Here is a 27,263-nt window from a genome sequence, read left to right on the forward strand (position 1 = left end):
CTTCAGCCAATGAACGTCTGCTCGGGTTACAGAGAAGGAAGTGAGAAGAAGAGAAGAAGAGAAGAAGAAAACACTGTGAAGGATGAAGCTGCTGAGTCTGAAGAACTGAAATGAAAACAGTTAAAAGAGTGATGTTGAAATAAAAGAAAAAAGAAAAAAGAAGAAAAAAAGTATAAGTATAAGTAAAAAATATAATTAGTAGTAGAAGTAGAAGAAGTAGTAGCGGGAGTAGAAGTAGTAGAGTTATAAGTAGAAGTAGTAGTAGAAGTAGTAGAGTTATTAGTAGAAGTAGAAGTAGTAGAGTTATTAGTAGAAGTAGTAGTAGAAGTATAATAAGTAGTAGATGTAGTAGAAGAAATAGTAGCAGAAGTAGTCGTAGAATAATTAGAAGTAGAATAAGTAGTAGTGGGAGTAGAAGTAGTAGAATTAGCAGTAGAAATAATAGAGTTAGTAGTAGTAGTAGAAGTAGAATAAGTAGTAAAAGTAGTAGCGGAATTAGAAGTAGTAGAGTTATTAGAAGTAGGAGTAGAAGTAGTAGAGTTATTAGTAGAAGTAGGAGTAGAAGTAGTAGAGTTATTAGTAGAAGTAGTAGTCGAAGTAGTAGAGTTATTAGTAGAAGTAGTAGTAGAAGAAGTAGTAGAAGTAGTAGAGTTATAAGTAGAAGTAGCAGTAGAAGTAGTAGAGTTATTAGTAGAAGTAGAAGTAGAATAAGTAGTAGTAGAAGAAATAGTAGCAGAAGTAGTCGTAGAATTAGTTGAAGTAGAAGAAGTAGTAGTGGGAGTAGAAGTAGTAGAATTAGCAGTAGAAGTAGTAGAGTTATTAGTAGTATTAGAAGTAGAAGTAGAATAAGTAGTAGTGGGAGTAGAAGTAGTAGAATTAGCAGTAGAAATAGTAGAGTTATTAGTAGTAGTAGAAGTAGAATAAGTAGTAGTAGCGGGAGTAGAAGTAGTAGAGTTATTAGTAGAAGTAGTAGTAGAAGTAGTAGAGTTATTAGTAGAAGTAGTAGTAGAAGTAGAAGTAGTAGAATTATTAGTAGAAGAAGAAGAAGAAGTGGTGTAATAATAAGTGGTAGAAGTATAATTAGTAAAAGCAGTAGTGTAATAAGTAGTAGAATTAGTAGTTGAAGTAGAAGTAGAATTAGTAGATCCAGCAGCTGATGATCCAGCAGCTGATGATCCAGCAGCTGACGATCCAGCAGCTGATGATCCAGCAGCTGATGATCCAGCAGTTGATGATCCAGCAGCTGACGATCCAGCAGCTGATGATCCAGCAGTTGATGATCCAGCAGCTGACGATCCAGCAGCTGACGATCCAGCAGCTGATGATCCAGCAGCTGATGATCCAGCAGCTGATGATCCTGCATTGATCATGAAACGTTGGTCAATATGTCGTATAAATCCATGTGATCTCAACTTCCTAATTTTTCCCAGAGTTCCAGAGGAAGCACGAGGAGGCGTACAACTGTCTCCACGGCGACGTGACGGACGCAGGAAGGACGGAGGTGGAGGCGGGAGAGATGACGGACGGCGGCGAAGACGACTTCGAGGACGAAGGAACCGGAGACTTGGTGAGTGACGTCATTCAACATAATTAACATCATTTAATTAATTTAATGCTAAATAGAATAAATGTTTAAGGATGTGTTTAAAAAAGGTGATGCTTACTTATTATACTTCCACTACTAATTATACTTTTGCAACTAATTCTACTACTACTACTACTCATTTTACGAATTCTACTACTTTTACTACTAGTTATACTACTAATTCTACTACTGATTTTACTAATTCTAGTTCTACTACTAATTATACTACTGCTACTTCTACTACTAATTATACTACTGCTTTTACTAATTATACTTCTACTACTAATTCTACTCCAGCTACTTATTATACTACTACTACTTCTACTTCTACTACTAATTATACTACTGCTTTTACTACTTATAATTTTTACAACCAATTCTACTCCCACTACTTCTTCTTCTTTTCCTCTTCTCTTTCATATTTTTTTTTCTTTGCAACCTTTTTAAATCAGTCTTTCTCCTGCTTTGCATCATTTCAACTGTTTCCACACATTTTTTATTTAAATACTAATTGAATACTTTCAAGTATTTCAGTTTACATACATTCAGTAGATTCACACTCTCTTCTGGAAATGCAAGTTTTCTAGTTCATTTTACATTTTATCTCATTTTAGCAGCAAATTTAGTTAAAATCTTTCCCCAAAATTCCCCAAAACATCAGTAGTTAAAAAATATTTGACCAGTTGTGTGTAATGTGTGAGAGATGAAGGGAATTTAAAGCTACTTTTCAAACGACTCTTCCCTGCAGATGGAGAATCACACGTCAGACATCGACATCTGAAGGTCAGTGGATGAGATGATGTTCAAGGAAGTTTCCTTTAATTTGTGCGTCGTGTTCGTAAACGTTCCTCCTGGAGCTTCTCTGGACGTGTCTGGACTTCACGACGTCCATTAAGGTCCTTAATCTCTCGAGCAAACCTGCCGTTAGATTTACGTCCTGCCTGTCCTGCCGCCGCCCTTGAGCAGGACGAGCGTTCCAACAGGTGCGACAAGTCGTGTAATTGGTTGTTTGGCTTCCAGGAGGATGAGTCGCAGGAAAAGGACAAACTTTTGAAAATGAAAAATAAAACTGTGACTTTAGTCAAGGACGCAATTTCCTCTGACTTTGAATGGTTCTTCTAGAATACAAAGTTTTCTATTAGGATCCTCACATGTGTAGAAGCTTTTAGCGAATGCTAATCTCCTGCTAGTTTTGTATGCTAACTTATGCTAAACTCTTGTGCTAACCAATGCTAACCCTTTGACCAGTGCTGTGTCTCAAATCGCATACTAGCGTACTAAAAGTTAGTATTTTTAGTACGTTAGTGTGTCTCAATTCTTAGTATGCGAAATTTAGTGCGCCATGCATACTAAATTGGCGTACTAACACGCCCACAAAACTAGCATGGTTCGATGGACACTAACCATACTAAACAGCCGCCATTTAAGTGACGTTTTAAACGGAAGTTACGTCATATATAAATGCATATATATGCATATACTTAAATGTGTATTTTCAGCAGCAGTAGGAGGATAAACACGTCTTCGCTGCTGATACCAGCTTAAATATCTCGCGATTATTTAGATTCTCATATTTTTTCTTTATTTCTTTTTCTAAAGTTGCAATACGTGCTGCCAGCAGGTGTCGGCGATAGCGTTCAAACAGCTGCTTGAAACATCGTTAAATAGAAGTAGAAGAAGAAGCTGTCATGTGATTTCCGGTTAGTGTGTAGCTTCAGGGTTTGATTTGAGACATACTATCTGCGGAGAATTTGCGTACTAGTTAGTATGCATACTAAACTGATGCATACTAACTTCTAGAATACTAAGATTAGTATGCGATTTGAGACACAGCACAGTTGTTTTGAAAAAATAACCAAATTGAAATTTCGTTATGAGGAGCCTAACATTAGTAGAAGCTCTTAGCTGTTGCTAATCCCCTGCTAGTTTTGTATGCTAACTTATGCTAAACTCTTGTGCTAACCAATGCTAACCCTTTGACCGATTCTTTCGAAAAAAGAACCAAATTGAAGATCCTTAATGAGGATCCTCACATGTGTAGAAGATCTTAGCTGTTGCTAATCTCCCGCTAGTATTGTATGCTTATTTATGCTAACCACTTGACTGGTTCTTTCAGAATAAAGAACCAGATTGAAGTTTCTTTATGAGGATCCTCACATATGTAGAAGCTCTTAGCTGTTGCTAGCCTCCTGCTCGCTTGGAATGCTAACTCTTCGCTAGCTCATGCAATACTATTATGCTAACTTATGCAATACTATTATGCTAACGCTTTGACTGATTCTTTTGGAGTAAAGAATCAGTTTCAAACTCCGTATGAGTATCCTAAAATATGTAGAAGCTAATAGCTGTTGCTAACCTCCTGCTAGCATATTATGCTAACTCTATGCTAGCTCATGCAATACAATTTTTGCTAACACTTTGACTGATTATTTTGGAGTAAAGAATCAAAATTAAAACTCCGTATGAGGAACATCTCATGAAAAGAAGCTAATAGCGGTTGCTAACCTTCTGCTAGCATATTATGCTAACTCTATGCTAGCTTATGCAATACTATCATGCTAATGCGTTGACGGATTCTTTTGGAGTAAAGAATCTGTTTCAAACTCCGTATGAGGATCCTCACATGTGTAGAAGCTAATAGCTGTTGCTAACCACCTGCTAGCATATTATGCTAGCTCATGCAATACAATTTTGCTAACGCTTTAATTGATTATTTTGGAGTAAAGAAACAGATTCAAATTCCATATGAGGATCATCACATGTGTAGAAGCTAATAGCGGTTGCTAACCTCCTGCTAGCCTCTGATGCTAACTCTTCAAAGTGTTGTTTCTATACAAATAAAACGTGAATCTCAAGCAAAGCTAGAGTTCATTTTTGTAGCTAAAAAGACTATAAGCCTTTTTCTTAGCTTAGCCTGAGCTACCTAGCCTAGCATGCTAATGTAACTTGCTAACAATGAAGTCAAACATCGACTGTATTGTAACTTCAGGTGGGATCAGGTGGCCTGCGGTGCACAAAGACATGAGGAGCCGAACCTTCGCGATCAAGAAGGCGATTAAAAAAAGCTGAGGATGAGTCTTAAAAACCCTTTTTGTCACTTTTTTGGCCGGACTTGAAGACTCCTGCTGCGACGGCTGCTTCATCCTCGCGCTGGTTAGCATTTCTCCGGGATCAGCCACAGAGATCAGAGAGATTGCCTTTCTGAAAAAAAGAGGACAATGTATCTTATATTTAATATATTCCAGTCTGTGTTGTGCATAAGAAAACATCGTGTGATCGATCTGTTTTTGAAGAGAGTATCGACGCGACGCCTCATTTCAGCCTCTTCTTTTATTCATGCTTGACTTCCCTGTTTCCGTCTGTTTGTCACGTGTTTTGTTGGTGATTTTCTTACAGCATGAGAGCCATTCGAGATGGTTTGTATTCATCATCGCATCTGTTGTACAGAGTCGTGAGCGGTTTTTTGAAATAAACTTGTTCCCCAAAACCAAAGAGAATTTTCTGCCTTTTTGTATCATCATTAAAGTAATTTATGTCAAGTATAAAATAAAAGAGCCTTTGGAAACCAGCAGAGTAGAACATGTTTTGTCATTTATAAACACATAAATGCATTTTAATACGTCAAATAATACTCATTTTACCACCAAATAAATTCAAGAATATATGATTATCTGTACATATATATAGTATGGTTTTCCCATACAGTTGAATAAGTAATTGTATTAATAACTTTTACATTTATTTTTTATTTTAGCCATTACATGTTTTTTCTTCCTTCTTGAAAAACATGTGTTGGTGATTTATTTCATATCGATTTTACTCTTCCTTTAAATATGTTAACTTAATAATTTCTCATCTAAATCATTCTTTTTTGCTTAAAATTAATTAATCACAATATCTAGAGCTGGGGTTGTTTTTTTACGTCTTTAAACGTTGTTTTACCTTTTAAAAAAATAATTTGTGTACAGAATAAATGTTTATGTTTATACTCTGATTTTTTTTACTTATTTTTTTCGGTTTCTACAAACGATCTGAACAGTGACTGTACTTGATGTGTTTTTAAATAGAATTATTTTTCATTTATTTGTACTTTTTTCTAATTTAACTTAATTTTAGTTTACGTCACTTAGCGACGCTTTCCGGATGTTTCTCCTGTGACGTCACACAATCCGGAAGTCAAGTCAAATAAGCGGCTTGTTCAAGTTGCTGCAACATAAACAAGCGATTTTAAGCCTCTTAAGTTAATTTAAAAACGATAGTTATCATACATTCTACACAAATGCTTAGGCATGGATCTGTTCACTAAGACCTTGTCTTTTCCGAACATAACTAGAAGCTTCGTTAGCGTAGCTTGTTGCTAAAGTTTGTTGTTGTGTTCGATTTTTGATAATAATGCGCTTTAAAGTGTCTTTTATGACATGGACACGGAAGAAAAGGAACTGAATCTCGTTAAAAAGAATATAACAAGGTAAGCTTTTAATTATTTGCCTCGCAAATAACTTTTTTTCCTCTCTTTCGAGCTGTTTCTGACCCATTGTCATGTCTATGTAATATAGTAAATAGTATTTCTTCCTTTCATGTCTTTATGATTTAACTGTAGTAACTATCTCCACTAAGATTGCGTTTTATTTTTGTTCCTGTGATTCTTTTCAAGGAGCAAAATAGTTTGTCAATTCAAAATCAATATTTTGTTTGAACCAGGAAGCTTCGTTTGCAGTGGTTTTATCTCTCTGTTTTTTTCTAGTAGATGTTTAATGCTCATTTGATTATTACAAAAATAAATGGATCGATTTCTTTATTTAATAGCAAGTTCTTGAGTTTGCACTAACATGCGGTCATTCTATTGAGACCTGAAGGTCATGACCTGAAGAAGCAAACGGCATCAAAACAGATTGAACAGATTTAAGAAGGTGATCTCTCAATATCTTGTATTTCTTTTGTCTAGTTTGCTCGACGTCTCTCTGCATCCGTGCCTCACGTCCGTCAATCTGCACTGCAATCGTATCCAGAAGATCGAGGGTCTGACTGTAGCTTTGCTCCTGCGACACTTGGATCTGTCCACCAACCGCATTACTAAGATCGAAGGGCTGAACTCTCTGCACACACTGACGAATTTGGATTTATCCTGCAACCAAATCACCAAAGTTGAAGGTGAGTGTTTCGCCTTCTGCTTCAGCATTTTTAACCGAGGATGCCCCTCATGTCTCCTCGTGTCCCTCATGTCTCCTTGTATCTCCTTATGTCCCTCATATCTCCTCATGTACACCATGTCTCCTCATATCTCCTCGTGTCTATCGATGACTCCTAATGTCCCTTATGTCCCCCGTGTCTCCTAATGTACCCCTTGTCTCCTTGTGTCTTTTGATGTCTCCTCGGTGTCTCCTAATGTCCTCTTGATTGTTAAGGCGCTTTGTGACCCTGGACTAGAAAGATCTTAACAGATAACCTTAACTTACTTACTTGTATCCTGATATCTCCTCATTTATCCTTGTGTCTTTTGATGTCTCCTAATGTCCCTTATGTCCCCCCTGTCTTCTTATGTACCCATGTCTCCTGATATCTCCTTATTTCTCCTCATGTCTTTCATGTCTCCTCATGTCTCTTTATGTCTTCCATGTCTCCTTATTTCGCCTCATGTTCCCTTATGTCTCCTTATGTCTTCCATGTCTCCTCATGTCTCCTTATATCTCTTCACATCTTCTCATATCTCTTCACGTCTCCTCATGTCTCTTCACTCAGGACTCAGTGGACTTGTCAACTTGACTCGGCTAGACTTGTCCTTCAACCAGATCAACAACGTGACAGGTGAGAGGAAAGACTTTTCTTAACAACACAAAGGTTCACGTTGTAATTTGATTAATAACTTTTTCTCCATTTCTAACTCCAGAACTACTTGATTCGGTTTCTGCTCGATGTCTGCTGATGTTTCTGCTGATCTAGAACCTTTAGTGGCTGTAAAAACATCTCAACGATCTTTGAATCCATCATCAGGATTGTTGCATCTTCACGGGGAGAACTACCAGCTGAAGGTCCTCCGTCTCCATAGCAACAACCTGAACAGCATCGACCACCTGCTGCAGTGCATGCTGGGACTGAGACAGCTGAAGGACTTGACGTTAAGTCGGGCAGGCGGAGACAACCCTCTCTGCAGGATGCCAGGTACGAGAGGACAACCCTCACTTTCACACCATCGTGGTTTCTTTGACGAAAGTCCTCTTCACTCTCACAGGCTACAGAGACGCCGTCCTCCAGGCTCTGCCACAGATCTCGTACTTGGATGGTCGGGGTCTCCAGGGAAGTCCGTTCCACACGGACGCCGACAGCGTTTGTGGTCTTCAGGGTCTGGAGAACGACATGGATCTTTGTGTCTCTCCTGGTCACGATGAAATGGTGATTCCAAAATATTTGTTTTACATTTAATCTCATATATATTGTCAAGAGGAAGTTTGAGCAAATCTTAAACACCGTGTGTTGATTTAAAACGTTGTGTGTCAGGTGTCACGTGACGCCTGGCCTGTCAATCCTCGCCTCCATGAAGCTCGGACTCGTCAGAGAGTTTCCTCCTCGGCGCTCACAGAACATTCCGACAGAAGGAGAGTCGACTCGTCACAGGCGTCGCCCTCAAACCCTGTGGACGAGCAGCGCATCAGGCAACTGGAGCAGCAGGTGTCGCGACTCATCCACCAGGTGCTGACGACAAGATTTGTGGAGGAAAAAAAATGAAAACTCAAAAAAAAAATCCAGTTTAGAGTTATTAGACGTGATAATCTCCATGTTAAAGTCAAATAAAACATCTCAATGCTATTAGTTATCATTTTAAATGCTTGAAAATCACATAAAGAAATGTCATCATGTTCCCTCATGTCTCCTCATGTCTTCCATGTTTCCTCATGTTCCCTCATGTCTCCTTATGTTGCCCATGACTCCTCACTTTCCTCATGTTCCCTCATATCACCTTATGTCTTCCATGTCTCCTTATGTTTCCTCATGTTCCCTCATATCACCTTATGTTGTCCATGACTCCTCACTTTCCTCATGTTCCCTCATATCACCTTATGTCTTCCATGTCTCCTTATGTTTCCTCATGTTCCCTCATGTCTCCTTATGTTGTCCATGACTCCTCACTTTCCTCATGTTCCCTCATATCACCTTATGTCTTCCATGTCTCCTTATGTTCCCTCATATCACCTTATGTCTTCCATGTCTCCTTATGTTTCCTCATGTTCCCTCATATCACCTTATGTCTTCCATGTCTCCTTATGTTTCCTCATGTTCCCTCATATCACCTTATGTCTTCCATGTCTCCTTATGTTTCCTCATGTTCCCTCATATCACCTTATGTCTTCCATGTCTCCTTATGTTTCCTCATGTTCCCTCATGTCTCCTTATGTTGTCCATGACTCCTCACTTTCCTCATGTCTCCTTATGTTGTCCATGACTCCTCACTTTCCTCATGTTCCCTCATATCACCTTATGTCTTCCATGTCTCCTTATGTTTCCTCATGTTCCCTCATGTCTCCTTATGTTGCCCAAGACTCCTCACTTTCCTCATGTTCCCTCATGTCACCTTACGTCTTCCATGTCTCCTCGTGTCTCCTCATGTTCCCTCATGTCTCCTTATGTCTTCCATGACTCCTTATGTCTCCTTATGTTCCCTCATGTCTCATTATTTCTCCTCATGTCTTCGATGTCTCCTCATTTCTCCTCATGTTCCCTCATGTCTCCTTATGTTGTCCAAGACTCCTCACTTTCCTCATGTTCCCTCATGTCACCTTACGTCTTCCATGTCTCCTTATGTCTCCTCATGTCTCCTTATGTTCCCTCATGTCTCCTTATGTCTTCCATGACTCCTTATGTCTCCTTATGTTCCCTCATATGTCTCATTATTTCTCCTTATGTCTTCCATGTCTCCTCATTTCTCCTCATGTTTCCTCATGTTCCCTAATGTCTCCTTATGTCTTCCATGTCTCCTCATTTCTCCTCATGTCTCATTATGTCTCCTTATATTGTCCATGTCTCCTCATTTCTCCTCATGTCTCCTCATGTTCCCTCATGTCTCATTATGTCTCCTTATGTCTTCCATGTCTCCTCATTTCTCCTCATGTTCCCTCGTGTCACCTTACGTCTTCCATGTCTCCTCATGTCTCCTCATGTTCCCTCATGTCTCCTTATGTCTTCCATGTCTCCTCATTTCTCCTCATGTTCCCTCATGTCTCATTATGTCTCCTTATGTTGTCCATGTCTCCTCATTTCTCCTCATGTCTCATGTTCCCTCATTTCTCCTTATGTTCCCTCATGTCTCCTTATCTCTTCCATCTCTCCTCGTGTTCCCTCATGTCTTCCATGTCTCCTCATGTTCCCTCGTGTCCCCTCATGTTCCCTTATGTCTTACATGTCTCCTCATGTTCCCTTATGTCAACTTATGTTTTCCATGTTCCCTCATGTCTCCTCATGTTCCCTCGTGTCCCCTCATGTTCCCTTATGTCTTACATGTCTCCTCATGTTCCCTTATGTCAACTTATGTTTTCCATGTTCCCTCATGTCTCCTCATGTTCCCTCGTGTCTCCTCATGTTCCATTATGTCTTACATGTCTCCTCATGTTCCCTTATGTCAACTTATGTTTTCCATGTTCCCTCATGTCTCCTCATGTTCCCTCGTGTCTCCTCATGTTCCATTATGTCTTACATGTCTCCTCATGTTCCGTTATGTCAACTTATGTTTTCCATGTTCCCTCATGTCTCCTCATGTTCCCTCATGTCTCCTCATGTTCCCTCATGTATGTAACAATATAATGAATAAAAATACAGACTCATACAATTTGCAACAATTTACAATATGAATACATTTGTGGTAATAAAAGAGTCGAAGAACAAGTTTTTATATTAAATCTAAATATATATTTTCGGATTCATATGAAAGAAGTAAAATATAAATGTTTACAACTGTTAGAGTGTAATATGTAAATACAATTTTTAAAACGATTAAAACAACTCTTGTGGTTCAGAAATTAAGAAAATAATTTAGGTTTCATTATATATTTGTATAATCTTGCATATAAAACTAAAGTAAAAACCAGTAAAACAATATATGATGAGACGACAGAAAATATCTGCACAAAATCCCATGAAACGATCAGTTATTGATAAAAATCTGAAAATAAAAACAAAGGATACATAAAAATATAACAACTGTAAAATAAAACAAAAGATATTTGATTAATGAAAACATGTCAAATATCAGTTCTATGACCAAAATTTCACATAAAAAATGTATTTTTTTTGTTTTTCCAACTTTCCTGTTGTCTCCAGGCTCCAGAGCGAGACACCTCGTCACTGGGACCACTACAGAAGCCCAAGAGGGACACGGACAGAACCTCCGAGAGCGAGTGCGACAGCGGCAGAGAAAACCTGCGACGCAGCAGAATCTTGAAACATCCGAACTCCTCGAAGGCGACTAAAAGAATCGTCCAGGACAAGAGCAGGAGGTGATTTAAGAGTCGGCGAAGAGGTCGCCACGTGGGGGCGACAAAGAGCAACTCCTAGGAAATATTAAAGTGCAAAACAAAGGAATTAAAATCCCTTTAATGGCAGAAGTTAATTTGAAAGAAGTGCTCAAGCATTCTAACGTTGAAGCAGTAGATAAACTTCTCAACCTCATGAAAAAGAACAAGTTTCTCTCCACAAAAAACTGAGAAGTTCAATTTCTTCTCCGTCGACCTTCATCGTGCAGGATGGTAGCCTCGGGCTTGTTGACGCTCTATGTCTTCTTACCGTTTGTTTTCCCGAGCAGCGATCAGGAGAATCTTAAACACAGGACTTCAAAGACGTCTGCAGCAGGACCTCGGGCGAGAACTGGCATCTCTGGTGGAGACGTCACTGTCGGACCTGTGAGGAGCAGCAGAGCCTGGAGCGACGTGAGGACATGTCAGAAGTCCACAGAGGAGCAGGATACCTACAGGGTCAGTGACGGATCACCTGATGCAGACTTCACCTTCTCCTCCACTCACCCCTCCACCTTCTCCTCCACTCACCCCTCCACCTTCTCCTCCACTCACCCCTCCACCTTCTCCTCCACTCACCCCTCCACCTTCTCCTCCACTCACCCCTCCACCTTCTCCTCCACTCAACCCTCCACCTTCTCCTCCACTCACCCCTCCACCTTCTCCTCCACTCACCCCTCCACCTTCTCCTCCACTCACCCCTCCACCTTCTCCTCCACTCCCCCCTCCACCTTCTCCTCCACTCACCCCTCCACCTTCTCCTCCTCTCACCTTCTCCTCCACTCACCCCTTCACCTTCTCCTCCACTCACCCCTTCACCTTCTCCTCCACTCACCCCTCCACCTTCTCCTCCTCTCACCCCTTCACCTTCTCCTTCACTCACCCCTCCACCTTCTCCTCCACTCACCCCTCCACCTTACCCTCAACTCACCCCTCCACCTTCTCCTCCACTCACCCCTCCATCTACTCCTCCACTCACCCCTCCACCTTCTCCTCCACTCACCCCTCCACCTTCTCCTCCACTCACCCCTCCATCTACTCCTCCACTCACCCCTTCACCTTCTCCTCCAATCTCCCCTCCACCTTCTCCTCCTCTCACCCCTTCACCTTCTCCTCCACTCACCCCTCCACCTTCTCCTCCACTCACCCCTCCACCTTACCCTCAACTCACCCCTCCACCTTCTCCTCCACTCACCCCTCCATCTACTCCTCCACTCACCCCTCCACCTTCTCCTCCACTCACCCCTCCACCTTCTCCTCCACTCACCCCTCCACCTTCTCCTCCACTCACCCCTCCACCTTCTCCTCCACTCACCCCTCCACCTTCCCCCTCCACTCACCCCTTCACCTCCACTCACCCCTTCACCTTCTCCTCCACTCACCCTCCACCCCTCTCCTCCACTCACCCCTCCACCTTCTCCTCCACTCACCCCTTCACCTCCACTCACCCCTTCACCTTCTCCTCCACTCACCCTCCACCCCTCTCCTCCACTCACCCCTCCACCTTCTCCTCCACTCACCCCTTCACCTCCACTCACCCCTTCACCTTCTCCTCCAATCACCCCTCCGCCTTCTCCTCCACCTTCTCCTCCACTCACCCCTCCGCCTTCTCCTCCACCTTCTCCTCCACTCACCCCTCCGCCTTCTCCTCCACCTTCTCCTCCACTCACCCCTCAACCTTCTCCTCCACTCACCCCTCCACCTTCTCCTCCACTCACCCCTCCACCTTCTCCTCCACTCACCTCTCCACCTTCTCCTCCACTCACCCCTCCACCTTCTCCTCCACTCACCCCTCCACCTTCTCCTCCACTCACCCCTCCACCTTCTCCTCCACTCACCCCTTCACCTTCTCCTCCACTCACCCCTCCACCTTCTACTCCACTCACCCCTCCACCTTCTCCTCCACCTTCTCCTCCACTCACCCCTCCGCCTACTCCTCCACTCACCTCTCCACCTTCTCCTCCACTCACCCCTCCACCTTCTCCTCCACTCACCCCTCCACCTTCTCCTCCACTCACCTCTCCACCTTCTCCTCCACTCACCTCTCCACCTTCTCCTCCACTCACCCCTCCACCTTCTCCTCCACTCACCCCTCCACCTTCTCCTCCACTCACCCCTCCACCTTCTCCTCCACTCACCCCTTCACCTTCTCCTCCACTCACCCCTCCACCTTCTCCTCCACTCACCCCTCCACCTTCTCCTCCACCTTCTCCTCCACTCACCCCTCCACCTTCTCCTCCACTCACCCCTCCACCTTCTCCTCCACTCACCCCTCCACCTTCTCCTCCACTCACCTCTCCACCTTCTCCTCCACTCACCCCTCCACCTTCTCCTCCACTCACCCCTCCACCTTCTCCTCCACTCACCCCTCCACCTTCTCCTCCACTCACCCCTCCACCTTCTCCTCCACTCACCCCTCCACCTTCTCCTCCACTCACGCATGACCCAGGGATAACATAAGGGATACCACAAACACATTTGTTTTCTGGCCTTTGTGTCACCTTGACCCAGTGACAACACAAGGGATACCACAAACACATTTGTTTTCAGGCCCTCGGGCCACCTTGAGCCATGGATAACACAAGGTTAAGAATTGTTTGAGTATTTTGCTGATTCTGATCCTACATGTTAACAAAATGTCAGTAAAAAGGATTTAATTTCAATTGTTTCTTCTTTCTTTCTTCTTTCGTTTCTTTTTTGTTCTTTGTTTCTTCTTTCTTTCTTTTTTTCTTTCTTCTTTCTTCCTCCTCAGGCGATCGTGACGGAGCGAGACCAGGAGAGGGAGAGACGCTGGAAAGCCGAGCAGGAGGTCACGAAGCTCACGGACGAGCTCAAGGGTCTGAAGGAGAAAGTGGGCGAAGAGAAGGAGCTTCAGAGTTTGACCCTGCACACCACAGGGAGGTGAGCAAAACAAATGTGTTTGTTGTATCCCTTGTGTTGCCTCAGGGTCAAGGTGACCCGAAGGCCATATATATATTAAATATATACTGTATATATTAGGAACATGAAAAATGTATGAAACCAATGCTTTAGGAAAGATGTGTATTTAAAGTGTATTTATATAGAACTAATGTATTGTCTCTAAATGTACACAAACATACACTTTTATGTTGATGTTACAAAGATACTGAAGAAACATGTTCTGAGCTCAGACTTAAGGAGTTGCTGCTCAAGGAAAGAACTCGAGGCTCGGAGCTGAAGAATCAGGCGGAGGAGCTCCTGGAAAGGAGTCGGCGCCTCACGGAGCAGCTGGAACAGACTCAGGGCAGCGAAGAACGACTGAAGACGACCCTGAGAGAACTGCAGGAGAAGATGATGGACCTGGAGACGCTTAGAGCTCAACGACAGGCTGAGGAGGTTTGTCTTCGTCTGGGAGGGTTGAGAATTTATACTGTCGAAATTTAAACTATCGTAATTGATACTGTCAAAATCTTTACCGTCGAAATGTATACTGTCAAAATGTATACGTCAACATTTATAAATTCAAAATGTATACAGTCAAAATATATGCCGTCAATGTATACTGTCAACATTTTTACCGTCAAAATGTAACTGTCGAAATTTATGCTGTCAAAATGTATACCATCAGAGTTTATATTGTCAAAATCTATACTGTCAAAATCTATACTGTCAAAATGTATAATGTTAATGTATACGGTCAAAATCTATACCGTCAAAATCTATACTGTCAAAATTTATACTGTCAAAATGTATAATGTTAATGTAAATGGTCAAAATGTATACTGTCAAAATGTATACACTCAAAATCTATACTGTCAAAATCTATACTGTCAAAATTTATACTGTCAAAATGTAAAATGTTAATGTATACGATCAAAATCTATACTGTCAAAATTGATACTGTCAAAATGTATAATGTTAATGTATACGGTCAAAATGTATACTGTCAAAATGTATACACTCAAAATCTATACTGTCAAAATGTATACTGTCAAAATGTATAATGTTAATGTCTACGGTCAAAATCTATACTGTCAAAATCTATACCCTCAAAATATATACTGTCAAAATGTATACCCTCAAAATATATACTTTCAAAATGTATACTGTCAAAATGTATACTGTCAAAATGTATAATGTTAATGTATAAAGTCAAAATGTATACAATCAAAATGTATACCGTCAAAATGTATACCGTCAAAATGTATAGGAGGTTAGAGTGACGTTTGTGGACTTTTGTCAGATGACGCAGCGACAGGAAGTGGAGAAGAAGACGTCGGCTCTGAGGAGAGAGCTGGACCTCCAGAGAGCTGCGGCGTCGCTGCAGAAAGACAAGGTGCAGCAGCTCTATGAACTCCTGGCGTCCAGGGAACAAGAACACAAGTATGTCGTGAAGGTTCTGAAGGTTTCAAACTCATTGTGTTTGATTCTCCGACGTGAGAAGTGAAGGAACAATTAGCAGCAGCTTAACTCGCCCTCAGAAAACAGCTGGAGATGCGTCTGCAGCCCGGGGGGGAGGATTTCCTCCAGGCTGTGGCCAGAGAGGTTTCATTAGCAGAACAAAACAGGGTCCGGAGGGAGGAGGAGCTGCAGGAGAAGCTGCAGGAGAGCAGGAGTCATTACGCTGCCCTGGAGGACGAGTTCCGTCTGGCGCTGACCATAGAAGCCTCTCGCTTTAATGAGGTGAGATATGTTGAAGGTGTTTAAACATGTTTCACGTCTCATAGCATCAGGTTGATATGAAAGAATTTAATAATGAATTAAATACAATAAAATATAGGTTTTACTTTATTGATAATTGAATAAAACATGTATTTTTATTATATTTTAATTCAAGTATTTAGAAGTTATGATGATTAATGAAAAATACATTTAAAAAAAGGATTCAAAAATTAAGTGGAGGGCATAAAAAAACAGGGCTGAAGGAAAGAACGTAAAATTAAAATAATTAAAAAATATAGAATTTAAAATTGGATAACTTTGCTATTCCCTTGAAAAAATATAAACATTTAAACATTAATTTATATTAAATCCAAGTTAAATTACATGTTTAATTTAAAATACAGTTGTAGGAAAAATATCACTGTAAATAAAGTCAGTAAACAGAGGAAAATGTTTAATAATTTAATATTAAATATACATAATATTATATAAGTTTTATTTTTTTAATTTATATCTGAATTGAATATCAGTTTAAGTTTTAACTTTCAACAGGAGATTTTTTGAAAAATTTGGAGAAAAACATAAAAACTCGGTTCTGAAAGAAAGAAGATTAGAAATTTATTATTATTATTTTTAACAAGTAAACTCGCCAAATTAATAGATATAAACTTAGAAATATTGTACTTAATTTTTATTGTGACACGCTCAATTATATAATCTTATTTTATTTTATTCAACTAATTTTATTATCATTTCAAAATGTATGCTGTCCAAAATAACACCATATTGTGATAATATGAGATAGAAACTGTGGCATCAGCATAAATATTTAAATTTAAAAATAATTATAGAAAAAAAAGGGAGAAAGAAATTGTAGTTTTTATATTTAAAATAATATTTTGGGATTTTATATCGTTGGGATTCATAAGAGAAGTCAAATATTAATGTTTATTAAATGTATAAAACAATTGAAATAAATAACGTGTCCATAAATTGAGTAAATAAATGCATCATATATTTGTCAAAGACGTCGTAAAGACGAGTCTGACTCGTGTCCACTTCCCTTCGTCTCCTCAGGCCAGAGAAGTTTGTGATCAGATGAAAACTGAAGCGTCTCATCTGCGAGCGAGTCTGTCTCAGTCGCAGCAGAGGGAGAAGAAATCCGTGTCTCTGGTCCAGGAGCTCAGCTCCATGGTCAAGGAGCAGAAGAACCGCATCTCGGAGCTCATCAGGACCAAGAGAGACGCCGTGGCTGAGCTCAAGGTGATTAACTGGATCTGTGGTTTTTGTTTGTGGTGGACTTCTGGTCCAGGTTTGAGGTCCACCCGTGACAGATGGCTGCGGGTCATTATCTCACAGAAGCGTCTGCACTCGCTGGAGGCCGAGGTGGAGCAGGACCAGCGTCTGGGTCTGCAGCTGGAGCTGCTGAAGAAGGACAAGGGTCGACTCCTGTCTCAGCTCACGGCTCAGGAGTCGGTGATCGACGGCCTCCGGGCCGAGAGGAGGATCTGGGGTCAGGAGCTCGCTCAGCAAGGTGAGGGGTCGCAGAGGTCAACTCGAGATCTTTTGACAAATGTTCCTAAAGTATTATTAAGTATTATTATCTTCTGCTGCTGCTTTTTCTTTTGATTTTCATACAAATATTCAAGTTTTAATATATGAATGTTAATATGAAATGAGTTTCTTGGCAGAGGTATGTGTCGTTTCTGTGCCTTCCTCAGTACATAAACAATATGTACATATAAGGTAAATTTTATGATGACAGGAGCATCGTTGGCTCAGGACAGAGGTCGTCTGGAGGTCAGGATCGAGGCTCTGACCACAGAGATGGAGGCGCAGAAACAACAGCTGGAGCGGAACAACGACGCCCTGAAGATCAAGTCCAAGATCATCGAGGATCAAACGGAATCCATCAGGAAGCTCAAGGAGGTAAACCAGGACGTCGGTCAGTCGTGTGATGGTCCTCAAGAGGGTCACGTCTCCTCGGTCCAGTCGCTGCAGGAGCGCGAGGAGCAGAGCCGGAGGCTGCGAGAGGAGGCGGCTCAGGTCCAGAAGAGACGTGAGGAGGAGACCTCTCGACTGCAGGAGCGAGTGGAACATCTCAGCCTCAGCAGGGAGCAGCTGAACCAGCAGCTGGAGGACAAGGAGGCGGAGCTGGAGGAGCTGAAGCGACGATACAGGTGACCTTGACATGATCATCTTTTTACTTCTTTACGGATTCATTCTTCATTAAAATACTTTTTCTTTTTTTTTTTTTACTTATTTCATTACATATCTTGCTATATTTAAACATGTAATGAATGACAATTTTCAACTATAATCAACAATTTTCAACTATAATCAAACAATTTTCAACTATAATCAAACAATTTTCAACTATAATCAACAATTTTCAACTATAATCAAACAATTTTCAACTATAATCAAACAATTTTCAACTATAATCAAACAATTTTCAACTATAATCAACAATTTTCAACTATAATCAAACAATTTTCAACTATAATCAAACAATTTTCAACTATAATCAAACAATTTTCAACTATAATCAACAATTTTCAACTATAATCAAACAATTTTCAACTATAATCAAACAATTTTCAACTATAATCAACAATTTTCAACTATAATCAAACAATTTTCAACTATAATCAAACAATTTTCAACTATAATCAACAATTTTCAACTATAATCCAACAATTTTCAACTATAATCCAACAATTTTCAACTATAATCAAACAATTTTCAACTATAATCAAACAATTTTCAACTATAATCAACAATTTTCAACTATAATCAAACAATTTTCAACTATAATCAAACAATTTTCAACTATAATCAACAATTTTCAACTATAATCCAACAATTTTCAACTATAATCAAACAATTTTCAACTATAATCAAACAATTTTCAACTATAATCAAACAATTTTCAACTATAATCAAACAAGTTTCAACTATAATCAAAAAATGTTCAACTATAAACCAACAATTTTCAACTATAATCAAACAATTTTCAACTATAATCAAACAAGTTTCAACTATAATCAAAAAATGTTCAACTATAAACCAACAATTTTCAACTATAATCAAACAATTTTCAACTATAATCAAACAAGTTTCAACTATAATCAAAAAATGTTCAACTATAAACCAACAATTTTCAACTATAATCAACTATTTTCAATCTTTCAGTTGATCAAACAAGATATTTTAGATTGAAAGTATCGTATTGATACTTTTATAGTACACTGAACACAATATAAACTTCATACTTAGATGTACGTGATTATAGATTAAACATGAGCTCATCTATATCATGTGATCATTTATTCTTGTCATGTGATCAGTTAACACTGAGATACTATCATGTTATCATTGTTCTTGAGCTCAGACGGAGAACATTGAGCTTCAAGGAGCTGAAAATGAAAAACTCACCGTGAACGTCAGCAACACTTGTGTCTGAATCAATGATCGATGTTCTCGCGTCTCTCCTGAAGCGACTCGAGCAAGAAATGGCAGGACAAGGCGGAGCTGCTCAGTCGTCTGGAGAGTCAAGTGAAGCGCATGAAGGACAACTTTGACTCCAAGGAGGTTCTGCTGCTGGATCAGAGGAACAAAGCATCAGAAGCTCACAAGTAAGACTCTGTCCTCCCTCGTCTTCTCTCTTCTTGTCCTGCTGGACTTTATTATCTAATACGTCACTGAGGAGAAACCTTCTGTCTCGGCCGTCCTTGTGTCCTTCAGAGCCGCGGTGGAGAAGCTGCGCAGTATAGACGACGCGTTTCGGAGACAACTGGAGTCCATCCAGACATCCCATAATTCAGAGCTTCTGCAGGTGGAGCAGGAGAGCCGGCGGCAGGTGGAGCGAGCCAATCAGAAGGTAGATTTAAGTGTGTCTTAAATTGATCTAGGACCTCTATTATACTCTATTATACTCTATTATACTCATCAGTTTCTTTTTCTACAAAACTCTCATTTAATAAAGATATTTACATTAGAAAATACGATTAAGCCCCGCCCACTCTGCTCTGATTGGTCACAAAAACACAAGTTGCATTCAAGGACTCTCGTAAATTTCAAACTCACCCCTGAAACTCCAGTGCTGTGTCTGAAATCACATACTTGTGTACTTAAAGTTAGTATTTTTAGTGCGTAAGTGCTTCTCAATTCTTAGTATGTAAATGTCGTGCTCCATACACACTAAATTGTCACTAAAACGCCTACAAAACTGAGTATGGATCGATGGACACTTTGTACACTAAACGGCTCCATCTTAGTGACGTTGTAAACAGAAGTTACGTCATATATATGCATGTATATATATATTCATATACTAACAGGTGTATTTTCCGCAGCAGTAGAAGGATGACACGTCTTCGGTGCTGATACCAGCTTAAATATCTCGCGAATATTTCGTTTCTCTTTTTTTTTTCTTTATTTCTTCTTCCAAACTGGCAAACCGTGCTTCCAGCAGGTGGCGATAGTGTTCCTACAGCTGGTTGAAACCATCGTTAAATAGTAGTAGAAGAAGAAGCTGTCGCGTCATTTCCTGTTAGTGTGTAGCAGCAGAGTTTGATTTGAGACATACTATCTGTGGAGGATTAGTTACTAGTTAGTACGTACACTATCCTGATGCATACTAACTTCTAGTGTACTAAGAGAAGCGTTTGATTTGAGACATACTATCTGTGGAGGATTAGTTACTAGTTAGTACGTACACTATCCTGATGCATACTAACTTCTAGTATACTAAGAGAAGCGTTTGATTTGAGACATACTATCTGTGGAGGATTAGTTACTAGTTAGTACGTACACTATCCTGATGCATACTAACTTCTAGTATACTAAGAGAAGTATGCGATTTTAGACACAGCACAGTTTTGTACATTAGAAACAAATAATACAAATAAGTTTTGCTGCTTAATGTACACATTAGAAAAACACCTAAAGGCAGAAGTAACTCACCATGTTTACATAAATATTTATTTAGTTTATTAACATGTAAATTCTTCACTGATGTAGATCTTCTAGAGACACCTGCACCAGAGTGATGTCACAATGTATGATTTAAACCGTAATCTTCTTTTGGAGAGATTTCAGACGAGAACTTTATTCAGTAATGACTTCAAAACGGATCAACGTCCTGATGAATAAACTACTGCATGTTGAAGACTTCAACATTTACAAAAAGTGAAGAAGTCAGAAGAGTTTTCAAATAAGGTGAACTTTAACAAGGGAGTCGATGATGAAGCTGAAAAAAACCCAGCTTTATTAGCGGAAGATGTTCCTCTGGAGATGACATCGACTTGACATTTCCACAGCGAGTCTTAAATGTCAGCGTCGCTCGATCACGACTCGATGTCGGCGGATACATCCTGGTCATCAGGAGGAAATGAACCTGTGTGTGGTGCGTTCAGGTGCAAGAGGTGGAGGAGGAGATGAACTTGTATGTGGTGCGTTCAGGTGCAGGAGGTGGAGGAGGAGATGAACTTGTATGTGGTGCGTTCAGGTGCAGGAGGAGATGAACTTGTATGTGGTGTGTTCAGGTGCAGGAGGAGGAGATGAACTTGTATGTGGTGTGTTCAGGTGCAGGAGGTGGAGATGAACTTGTATGTGGTGTGTTCACGTGCAGGAGGTGGAGGAGGAGATGAACTTGTATGTGGTGTGTTCAGGTGCAGGAGGTGGAGGAGGAGATGAACTTGTATGTGGTGTGTTCAGGTGCAGGAGGTGCAGGAGGAGATGAAATTGTATGTGGTCCGTTCAGGTGCAGGAGGTGCAGGAGGAGATGAACTTTTATGTGGTGTGTTCAGGTGCAGGAGGTGCAGGAGGAGATGAAATTGTATGTGGTGTGTTCAGGTGCAGGAGGTGGAGGAGGAGATGAACTTGTATGTGGTGTGTTCAGGTGCAGGAGGTGCAGGAGGAGATGAAATTGTATGTGGTCCGTTCAGGTGCAGTAGGTGGAGGAGGAGATGAACTTGTATGTGGTGTGTTCAGGTGCAGGAGGAGATGAACTTGTATGTGGTGTGTTCAGGTGCAGGAGGAGGAGATGAACTTGTGTGTGGTGTGTTCAGGTGCAGGAGGAGGAGATGAACTTGTATGTGGTGTGTTCAGGTGCAGGAGGAGGAGATGAACTTGTATGTGGTGTGTTCAGGTGCAGGAGGAGATGAACTTGTATGTGGTGTGTTCAGGTGCAGGAGGTGGAGATGAACTTGTATGTGGTGTGTTCAGGTGCAGGAGGTGGAGGAGGAGATGAACTTGTATGTGGTGTGTTCAGGTGCAGGTGGAGATGAACTTGTATGTGGTGTGTTCAGGAGGTGGAGATGAACTTGTATGTGGTGTGTTCACGTGCAGGAGGTGGAGGAGGAGATGAACTTGTATGTGGTGTGTTCAGGTGCAGGAGGTGGAGGAGGAGATGAACTTGTATGTGGTGTGTTCAGGTGCAGGAGGTGCAGGAGGAGATGAAATTGTATGTGGTCCGTTCAGGTGCAGGAGGTGCAGGAGGAGATGAACTTTTATGTGGTGTGTTCAGGTGCAGGAGGTGCAGGAGGAGATGAAATTGTATGTGGTGTGTTCAGGTGCAGGAGGTGGAGGAGGAGATGAACTTGTATGTGGTGTGTTCAGGTGCAGGAGGTGCAGGAGGAGATGAAATTGTATGTGGTCCGTTCAGGTGCAGTAGGTGGAGGAGGAGATGAACTTGTATGTGGTGTGTTCAGGTGCAGGAGGAGATGAACTTGTATGTGGTGTGTTCAGGTGCAGGAGGTGGAGATGAACTTGTGTGTGGTGTGTTCAGGTGCAGGAGGAGGAGATGAACTTGTGTGTGGTGTGTTCAGGTGCAGGAGGAGGAGATGAACTTGTATGTGGTGTGTTCAGGTGCAGGAGGAGGAGATGAACTTGTATGTGGTGTGTTCAGGTGCAGGAGGAGATGAACTTGTATGTGGTGTGTTCAGGTGCAGGAGGTGGAGATGAACTTGTATGTGGTGTGTTCAGGTGCAGGAGGTGGAGGAGGAGATGAACTTGTATGTGGTGTGTTCAGGTGCAGGTGGAGATGAACTTGTATGTGGTGTGTTCAGGTGCAGGAGGAGATGAACTTGTATGTGGTGTGTTCAGGTGCAGGATGTGGAGATGAACTTGTATGTGGTGTGTTCAGGTGCAGGAGGAGGAGATGAACTTGTATGTGGTGTGTTCAGGTGCAGGTGGAGATGAACTTGTATGTGGTGTGTTCAGGTGCAGGATGTGGAGATGAACTTGTATGTGGTGTGTTCAGGTGCAGGAGGAGGAGATGAACTTGTATGTGGTGTGTTCAGGTGCAGGTGGAGATGAACTTGTATGTGGTGTGTTCAGGTGCAGGAGGAGGAGATGAACTTGTATGTGGTGTGTTCAGGTGCAGGAGGAGGAGATGAACTTGTATGTGGTGTGTTCAGGTGCAGGAGGTGGAGATGAACTTGTATGTGGTGTGTTCAGGTGCAGGAGGTGGAGATGAACTTGTATGTGGTGTGTTCAGGTGCAGGAGGAGGAGATGAACTTGTATGTGGTGTGTTCAGGTGCAGGAGGAGGAGATGAACTTGTATGTGGTGTGTTCAGGTGCAGGAGGAGGAGATGAACTTGTATGTGGTGTGTTCAGGTGCAGGAGGTGCAGGAGGAGATGAAATTGTATGTGGTGTGTTCAGGTGCAGGAGGTGGAGGAGGAGATGAACTTGTATGTGGTGTGTTCAGGTGCAGGAGGTGCAGGAGGAGATGAAATTGTATGTGGTCCGTTCAGGTGCAGGAGGTGGAGGAGGAGATGAACTTGTATGTGGTGTGTTCAGGTGCAGGAGGTGGAGGAGGAGATGAACTTGTATGTGGTGTGTTCAGGTGCAGGAGGTGCAGGAGGAGATGAAATTGTATGTGGTCCGTTCAGGTGCAGGAGGTGCAGGAGGAGATGAACTTTTATGTGGTGTGTTCAGGTGCAGGAGGTGCAGGAGGAGATGAAATTGTATGTGGTGTGTTCAGGTGCAGGAGGTGGAGGAGGAGATGAACTTGTATGTGGTGTGTTCAGGTGCAGGAGGTGCAGGAGGAGATGAAATTGTATGTGGTCCGTTCAGGTGCAGTAGGTGGAGGAGGAGATGAACTCGTGTGTGGTGTGTTCAGGTGCAGGAGGAGGAGATGAACTTGTATGTGGTGTGTTCAGGTGCAGGAGGAGATGAACTTGTATGTGGTGTGTTCAGGTGCAGGAGGAGGAGATGAACTTGTGTGTGGTGTGTTCAGGTGCAGGAGGAGGAGATGAACTTGTATGTGGTGTGTTCAGGTGCAGAAGGAGGAGATTAACTTGTATGTGGTGTGTTCAGGTGCAGGAGGAGATGAACTTGTATGTGGTGTGTTCAGGTGCAGGAGGTGGAGATGAACTTGTATGTGGTGTGTTCAGGTGCAGGAGGTGGAGGAGGAGATGAACTTGTATGTGGTGTGTTCAGGTGCAGGAGGTGGAGATGAACTTGTGTGTGGTGTGTTCAGGTGCAGGAGGTGGAGATGAACTTGTGTGTGGTGTGTTCAGGTGCAGGAGGTGGAGATGAACTTGTGTGTGGTGTGTTCAGGTGCAGGAGGTGGAGATGAACTTGTGTGTGGTGTGTTCAGGTGCAGGAGGTGGAGATGAACTTGTATGTGGTGTGTTCAGGTGCAGGAGGAGGAGATGAACTTGTATGTGGTGTGTTCAGGTGCAGGAGGAGATGAACTTGTATGTGGTGTGTTCAGGTGCAGGATGTGGAGATGAACTTGTATGTGGTGTGTTCAGGTGCAGGAGGTGGAGATGAACTTGTGTGTGGTGTGTTCAGGTGCAGGAGGTGGAGATGAACTTGTGTGTGGTGTGTTCAGGTGCAGGAGGTGGAGATGAACTTGTGTGTGGTGTGTTCAGGTGCAGGAGGTGGAGATGAACTTGTATGTGGTGTGTTCAGGTGCAGGAGGAGGAGATGAACTTGTATGTGGTGTGTTCAGGTGCAGGAGGAGATGAACTTGTATGTGGTGTGTTCAGGTGCAGGATGTGGAGATGAACTTGTATGTGGTGTGTTCAGGTGCAGGAGGTGGAGATGAACTTGTGTGTGGTGTGTTCAGGTGCAGGAGGTGGAGATGAACTTGTGTGTGGTGTGTTCAGGTGCAGGAGGTGGAGATGAACTTGTGTGTGGTGTGTTCAGGTGCAGGAGGTGGAGATGAACTTGTGTGTGGTGTGTTCAGGTGCAGGAGGTGGAGATGAACTTGTATGTGGTGTGTTCAGGTGCAGGAGGAGGAGATGAACTTGTATGTGGTGTGTTCAGGTGCAGGAGGAGGAGATGAACTTGTATGTGGTGTGTTCAGGTGCAGGAGGTGGAGATGAACTTGTATGTGGTGTGTTCAGGTGCAGGAGGAGGAGATGAACTTGTATGTGGTGTGTTCAGGTGCAGGAGGTGGAGATGAACTTGTATGTGGTGTGTTCAGGTGCAGGAGGAGGAGATGAACTTGTATGTGGTGTGTTCAGGTGCAGGAGGAGGAGATGAACTTGTATGTGGTGTGTTCAGGTGCAGGAGGTGGAGATGAACTTGTATGTGGTGTGTTCAGGTGCAGGAGGTGGAGATGAACTTGTATGTGGTGTGTTCAGGTGCAGGAGGAGGAGATGAACTTGTATGTGGTGTGTTCAGGTGCAGGAGGAGGAGATGAACTTGTATGTGGTGTGTTCAGGTGCAGGAGGTGGAGATGAACTTGTATGTGGTGTGTTCAGGTGCAGGAGGTGGAGATGAACTTGTATGTGGTGTGTTCAGGTGCAGGTGGAGATGAACTTGTGTGTGGTGTGTTCAGGTGCAGGAGGTGGAGGAGGAGATGAACTTGTATGTGGTGTGTTCAGGTGCAGGAGGTGGAGGAGGAGATGAACTTGTATGTGGTGTGTTCAGGTGCAGGAGGTGGAGGAGGAGATGAACTTGTATGTAGTGTGTTCAGGTGCAGGAGGTGGAGATGAACTTGTATGTGGTGTGTTCAGGTGCAGGAGGTTGAGGAGGAGATGAACTTGTATGTGGTGTGTTCAGGTGCAGGAGGTTGAGGAGGAGATGAACTTGTATGTGGTGTGTTCAGGTGCAGGAGGTGGAGATGAACTTGTATGTGGTGTGCTCAGGTGCAGGAGGTGGAGATGAACTTGTATGTGGTGTGTTCAGGTGCAGGAGGAGGAGATGAACTTGTGTGTGGTGTGTTCAGGTGCAGGAGGAGGAGATGAACTTGTATGTGGTGTGTTCAGGTGCAGGAGGAGGAGATTAACTTGTATGTGGTGTGTTCAGGTGCAGGAGGAGGAGATGAACTTGTGTGTGGTGTGTTCAGGTGCAGGAGGAGGAGATGAACTTGTGTGTGGTGTGTTCAGGTGCAGGAGGAGGAGATGAACTTGTATGTGGTGTGTTCAGGTGCAGGAGGAGGAGATGAACTTGTGTGTGGTGTGTTCAGGTGCAGGAGGAGGAGATGAACTTGTATGTGGTGTGTTCAGGTGCAGGAGGTGGAGGAGGAGATGAACTTGTATGTGGTGTGTTCAGGTGCAGGAGGAGGAGATGAACTTGTATGTGGTGTGTTCAGGTGCAGGAGGAGGAGATGAACTTGTGTGTGGTGTGTTCAGGTGCAGGAGGTGGAGATGAACTTGTATGTGGTGTGTTCAGGTGCAGGAGGTGGAGATGAACTTGTGTGTGGTGTGTTCAGGTGCAGGAGGTGGAAATGAACTTGTGTGTGGTGTGTTCAGGTGCAGGAGGAGGAGATGAACTTGTATGTGGTGTGTTCAGGTGCAGGAGGTGGAGATGAACTTGTGTGTGGTGTGTTCAGGTGCAGGAGGTGGAAATGAACTTGTGTGTGGTGTGTTCAGGTGCAGGAGGAGGAGATGAACTTGTATGTGGTGTGTTCAGGTGCAGGAGGTGGAGATGAACTTGTGTGTGGTGTGTTCAGGTGCAGGAGGAGGAGATGAACTTGTGTGTGGTGTGTTCAGGTGCAGGAGGTGGAGATGAACTTGTGTGTGGTGTGTTCAGGTGCAGGAGGTGGAGGAGGAGATGGTTCAGCTCCTGGAGGAGACGCAGACCAAAGGCAGGATCATGGACGAGAAGATGAAACGTCTCTCAAGCGTCTTAAAAGACTTTTAATCAAGTTTCTCACATTTATATGGATTTTTCTTGTGGTTTTTACATTGAAGTAATAAATTATGTCTCCTGTGGAAACAATTCTGTGTTTACAAGTATAATGTTATTTAATGTATAATGTTTCACATCAGAAATAGTTTTTATTAATAAATTATGTTTTTTTTAAACAGTTCCTTGTGTTTGTTGTTTTTTCTCTTTCATGTTACGTTTCCTTTATTACATTAAATCATTATTTTATTAAGCTAAACAAACATTTTATACGGAATATAGGGAGTTTAATAATTCATAAATAAATAAGGAAACAAATGAAAGTGTCGATTTTTGGATTTACACATTTATTTGTTTTCTTTTTAAACTTTCCCGTTTTTTTCCCGCTCATACCATTTAAAATGATTTAAATGTATACGTATGTTGGAGTAAAAATAACCTGTCGTTGTAAATGTTTGTTTA

General features: G+C 42.2%; 2 protein-coding genes across 4 annotated transcripts in view; both read left to right on the plus strand.

Moving 5' to 3' along the window:
- LOC148064150 (RNA-binding Raly-like protein) overlaps positions 1–5,076 on the plus strand; it is a 69,573-nt gene extending 64,497 nt beyond the window's left edge. For all 3 annotated transcript variants that reach the window (XM_087810863.1, XM_087810865.1, XM_087810864.1), the window contains 3 exons: positions 1,431–1,567; positions 2,334–2,368; positions 4,575–5,076. In XM_087810863.1, coding sequence (XP_087666989.1) covers positions 1,431–1,567; positions 2,334–2,366 — 170 coding nt within the window. In that variant the 3' untranslated portion in view covers positions 2,367–2,368; positions 4,575–5,076. The remainder of the gene's footprint in view (positions 1–1,430; positions 1,568–2,333; positions 2,369–4,574) is intronic.
- A 427-nt stretch (positions 5,077–5,503) lies between these two features.
- Positions 5,504–27,009, plus strand: lrrcc1 (leucine rich repeat and coiled-coil centrosomal protein 1). The gene is made up of 19 exons (XM_087811639.1): positions 5,504–6,053; positions 6,531–6,736; positions 7,325–7,390; positions 7,577–7,744; positions 7,815–7,975; positions 8,081–8,272; positions 10,895–11,070; positions 11,376–11,544; positions 13,838–13,986; positions 14,238–14,442; positions 15,290–15,429; positions 15,528–15,729; positions 16,786–16,971; positions 17,068–17,242; positions 17,474–17,637; positions 17,701–17,888; positions 19,209–19,346; positions 19,456–19,591; positions 26,706–27,009. Exons 1-19 carry the CDS (start codon positions 6,004–6,006, stop codon positions 26,814–26,816), a joined length of 2,982 nt encoding a protein of 993 aa, XP_087667765.1. The 5' UTR covers positions 5,504–6,003; the 3' UTR covers positions 26,817–27,009.
- The last annotated feature ends 254 nt before the right edge of the window (positions 27,010–27,263 follow it).

The sequence above is a fragment of the Callionymus lyra genome, chromosome 16 (assembly GCF_982586985.1).
Source record: "Callionymus lyra chromosome 16, fCalLyr1.hap1.1, whole genome shotgun sequence".
Classification (NCBI taxonomy): domain Eukaryota; kingdom Metazoa; phylum Chordata; class Actinopteri; order Syngnathiformes; family Callionymidae; genus Callionymus; species Callionymus lyra.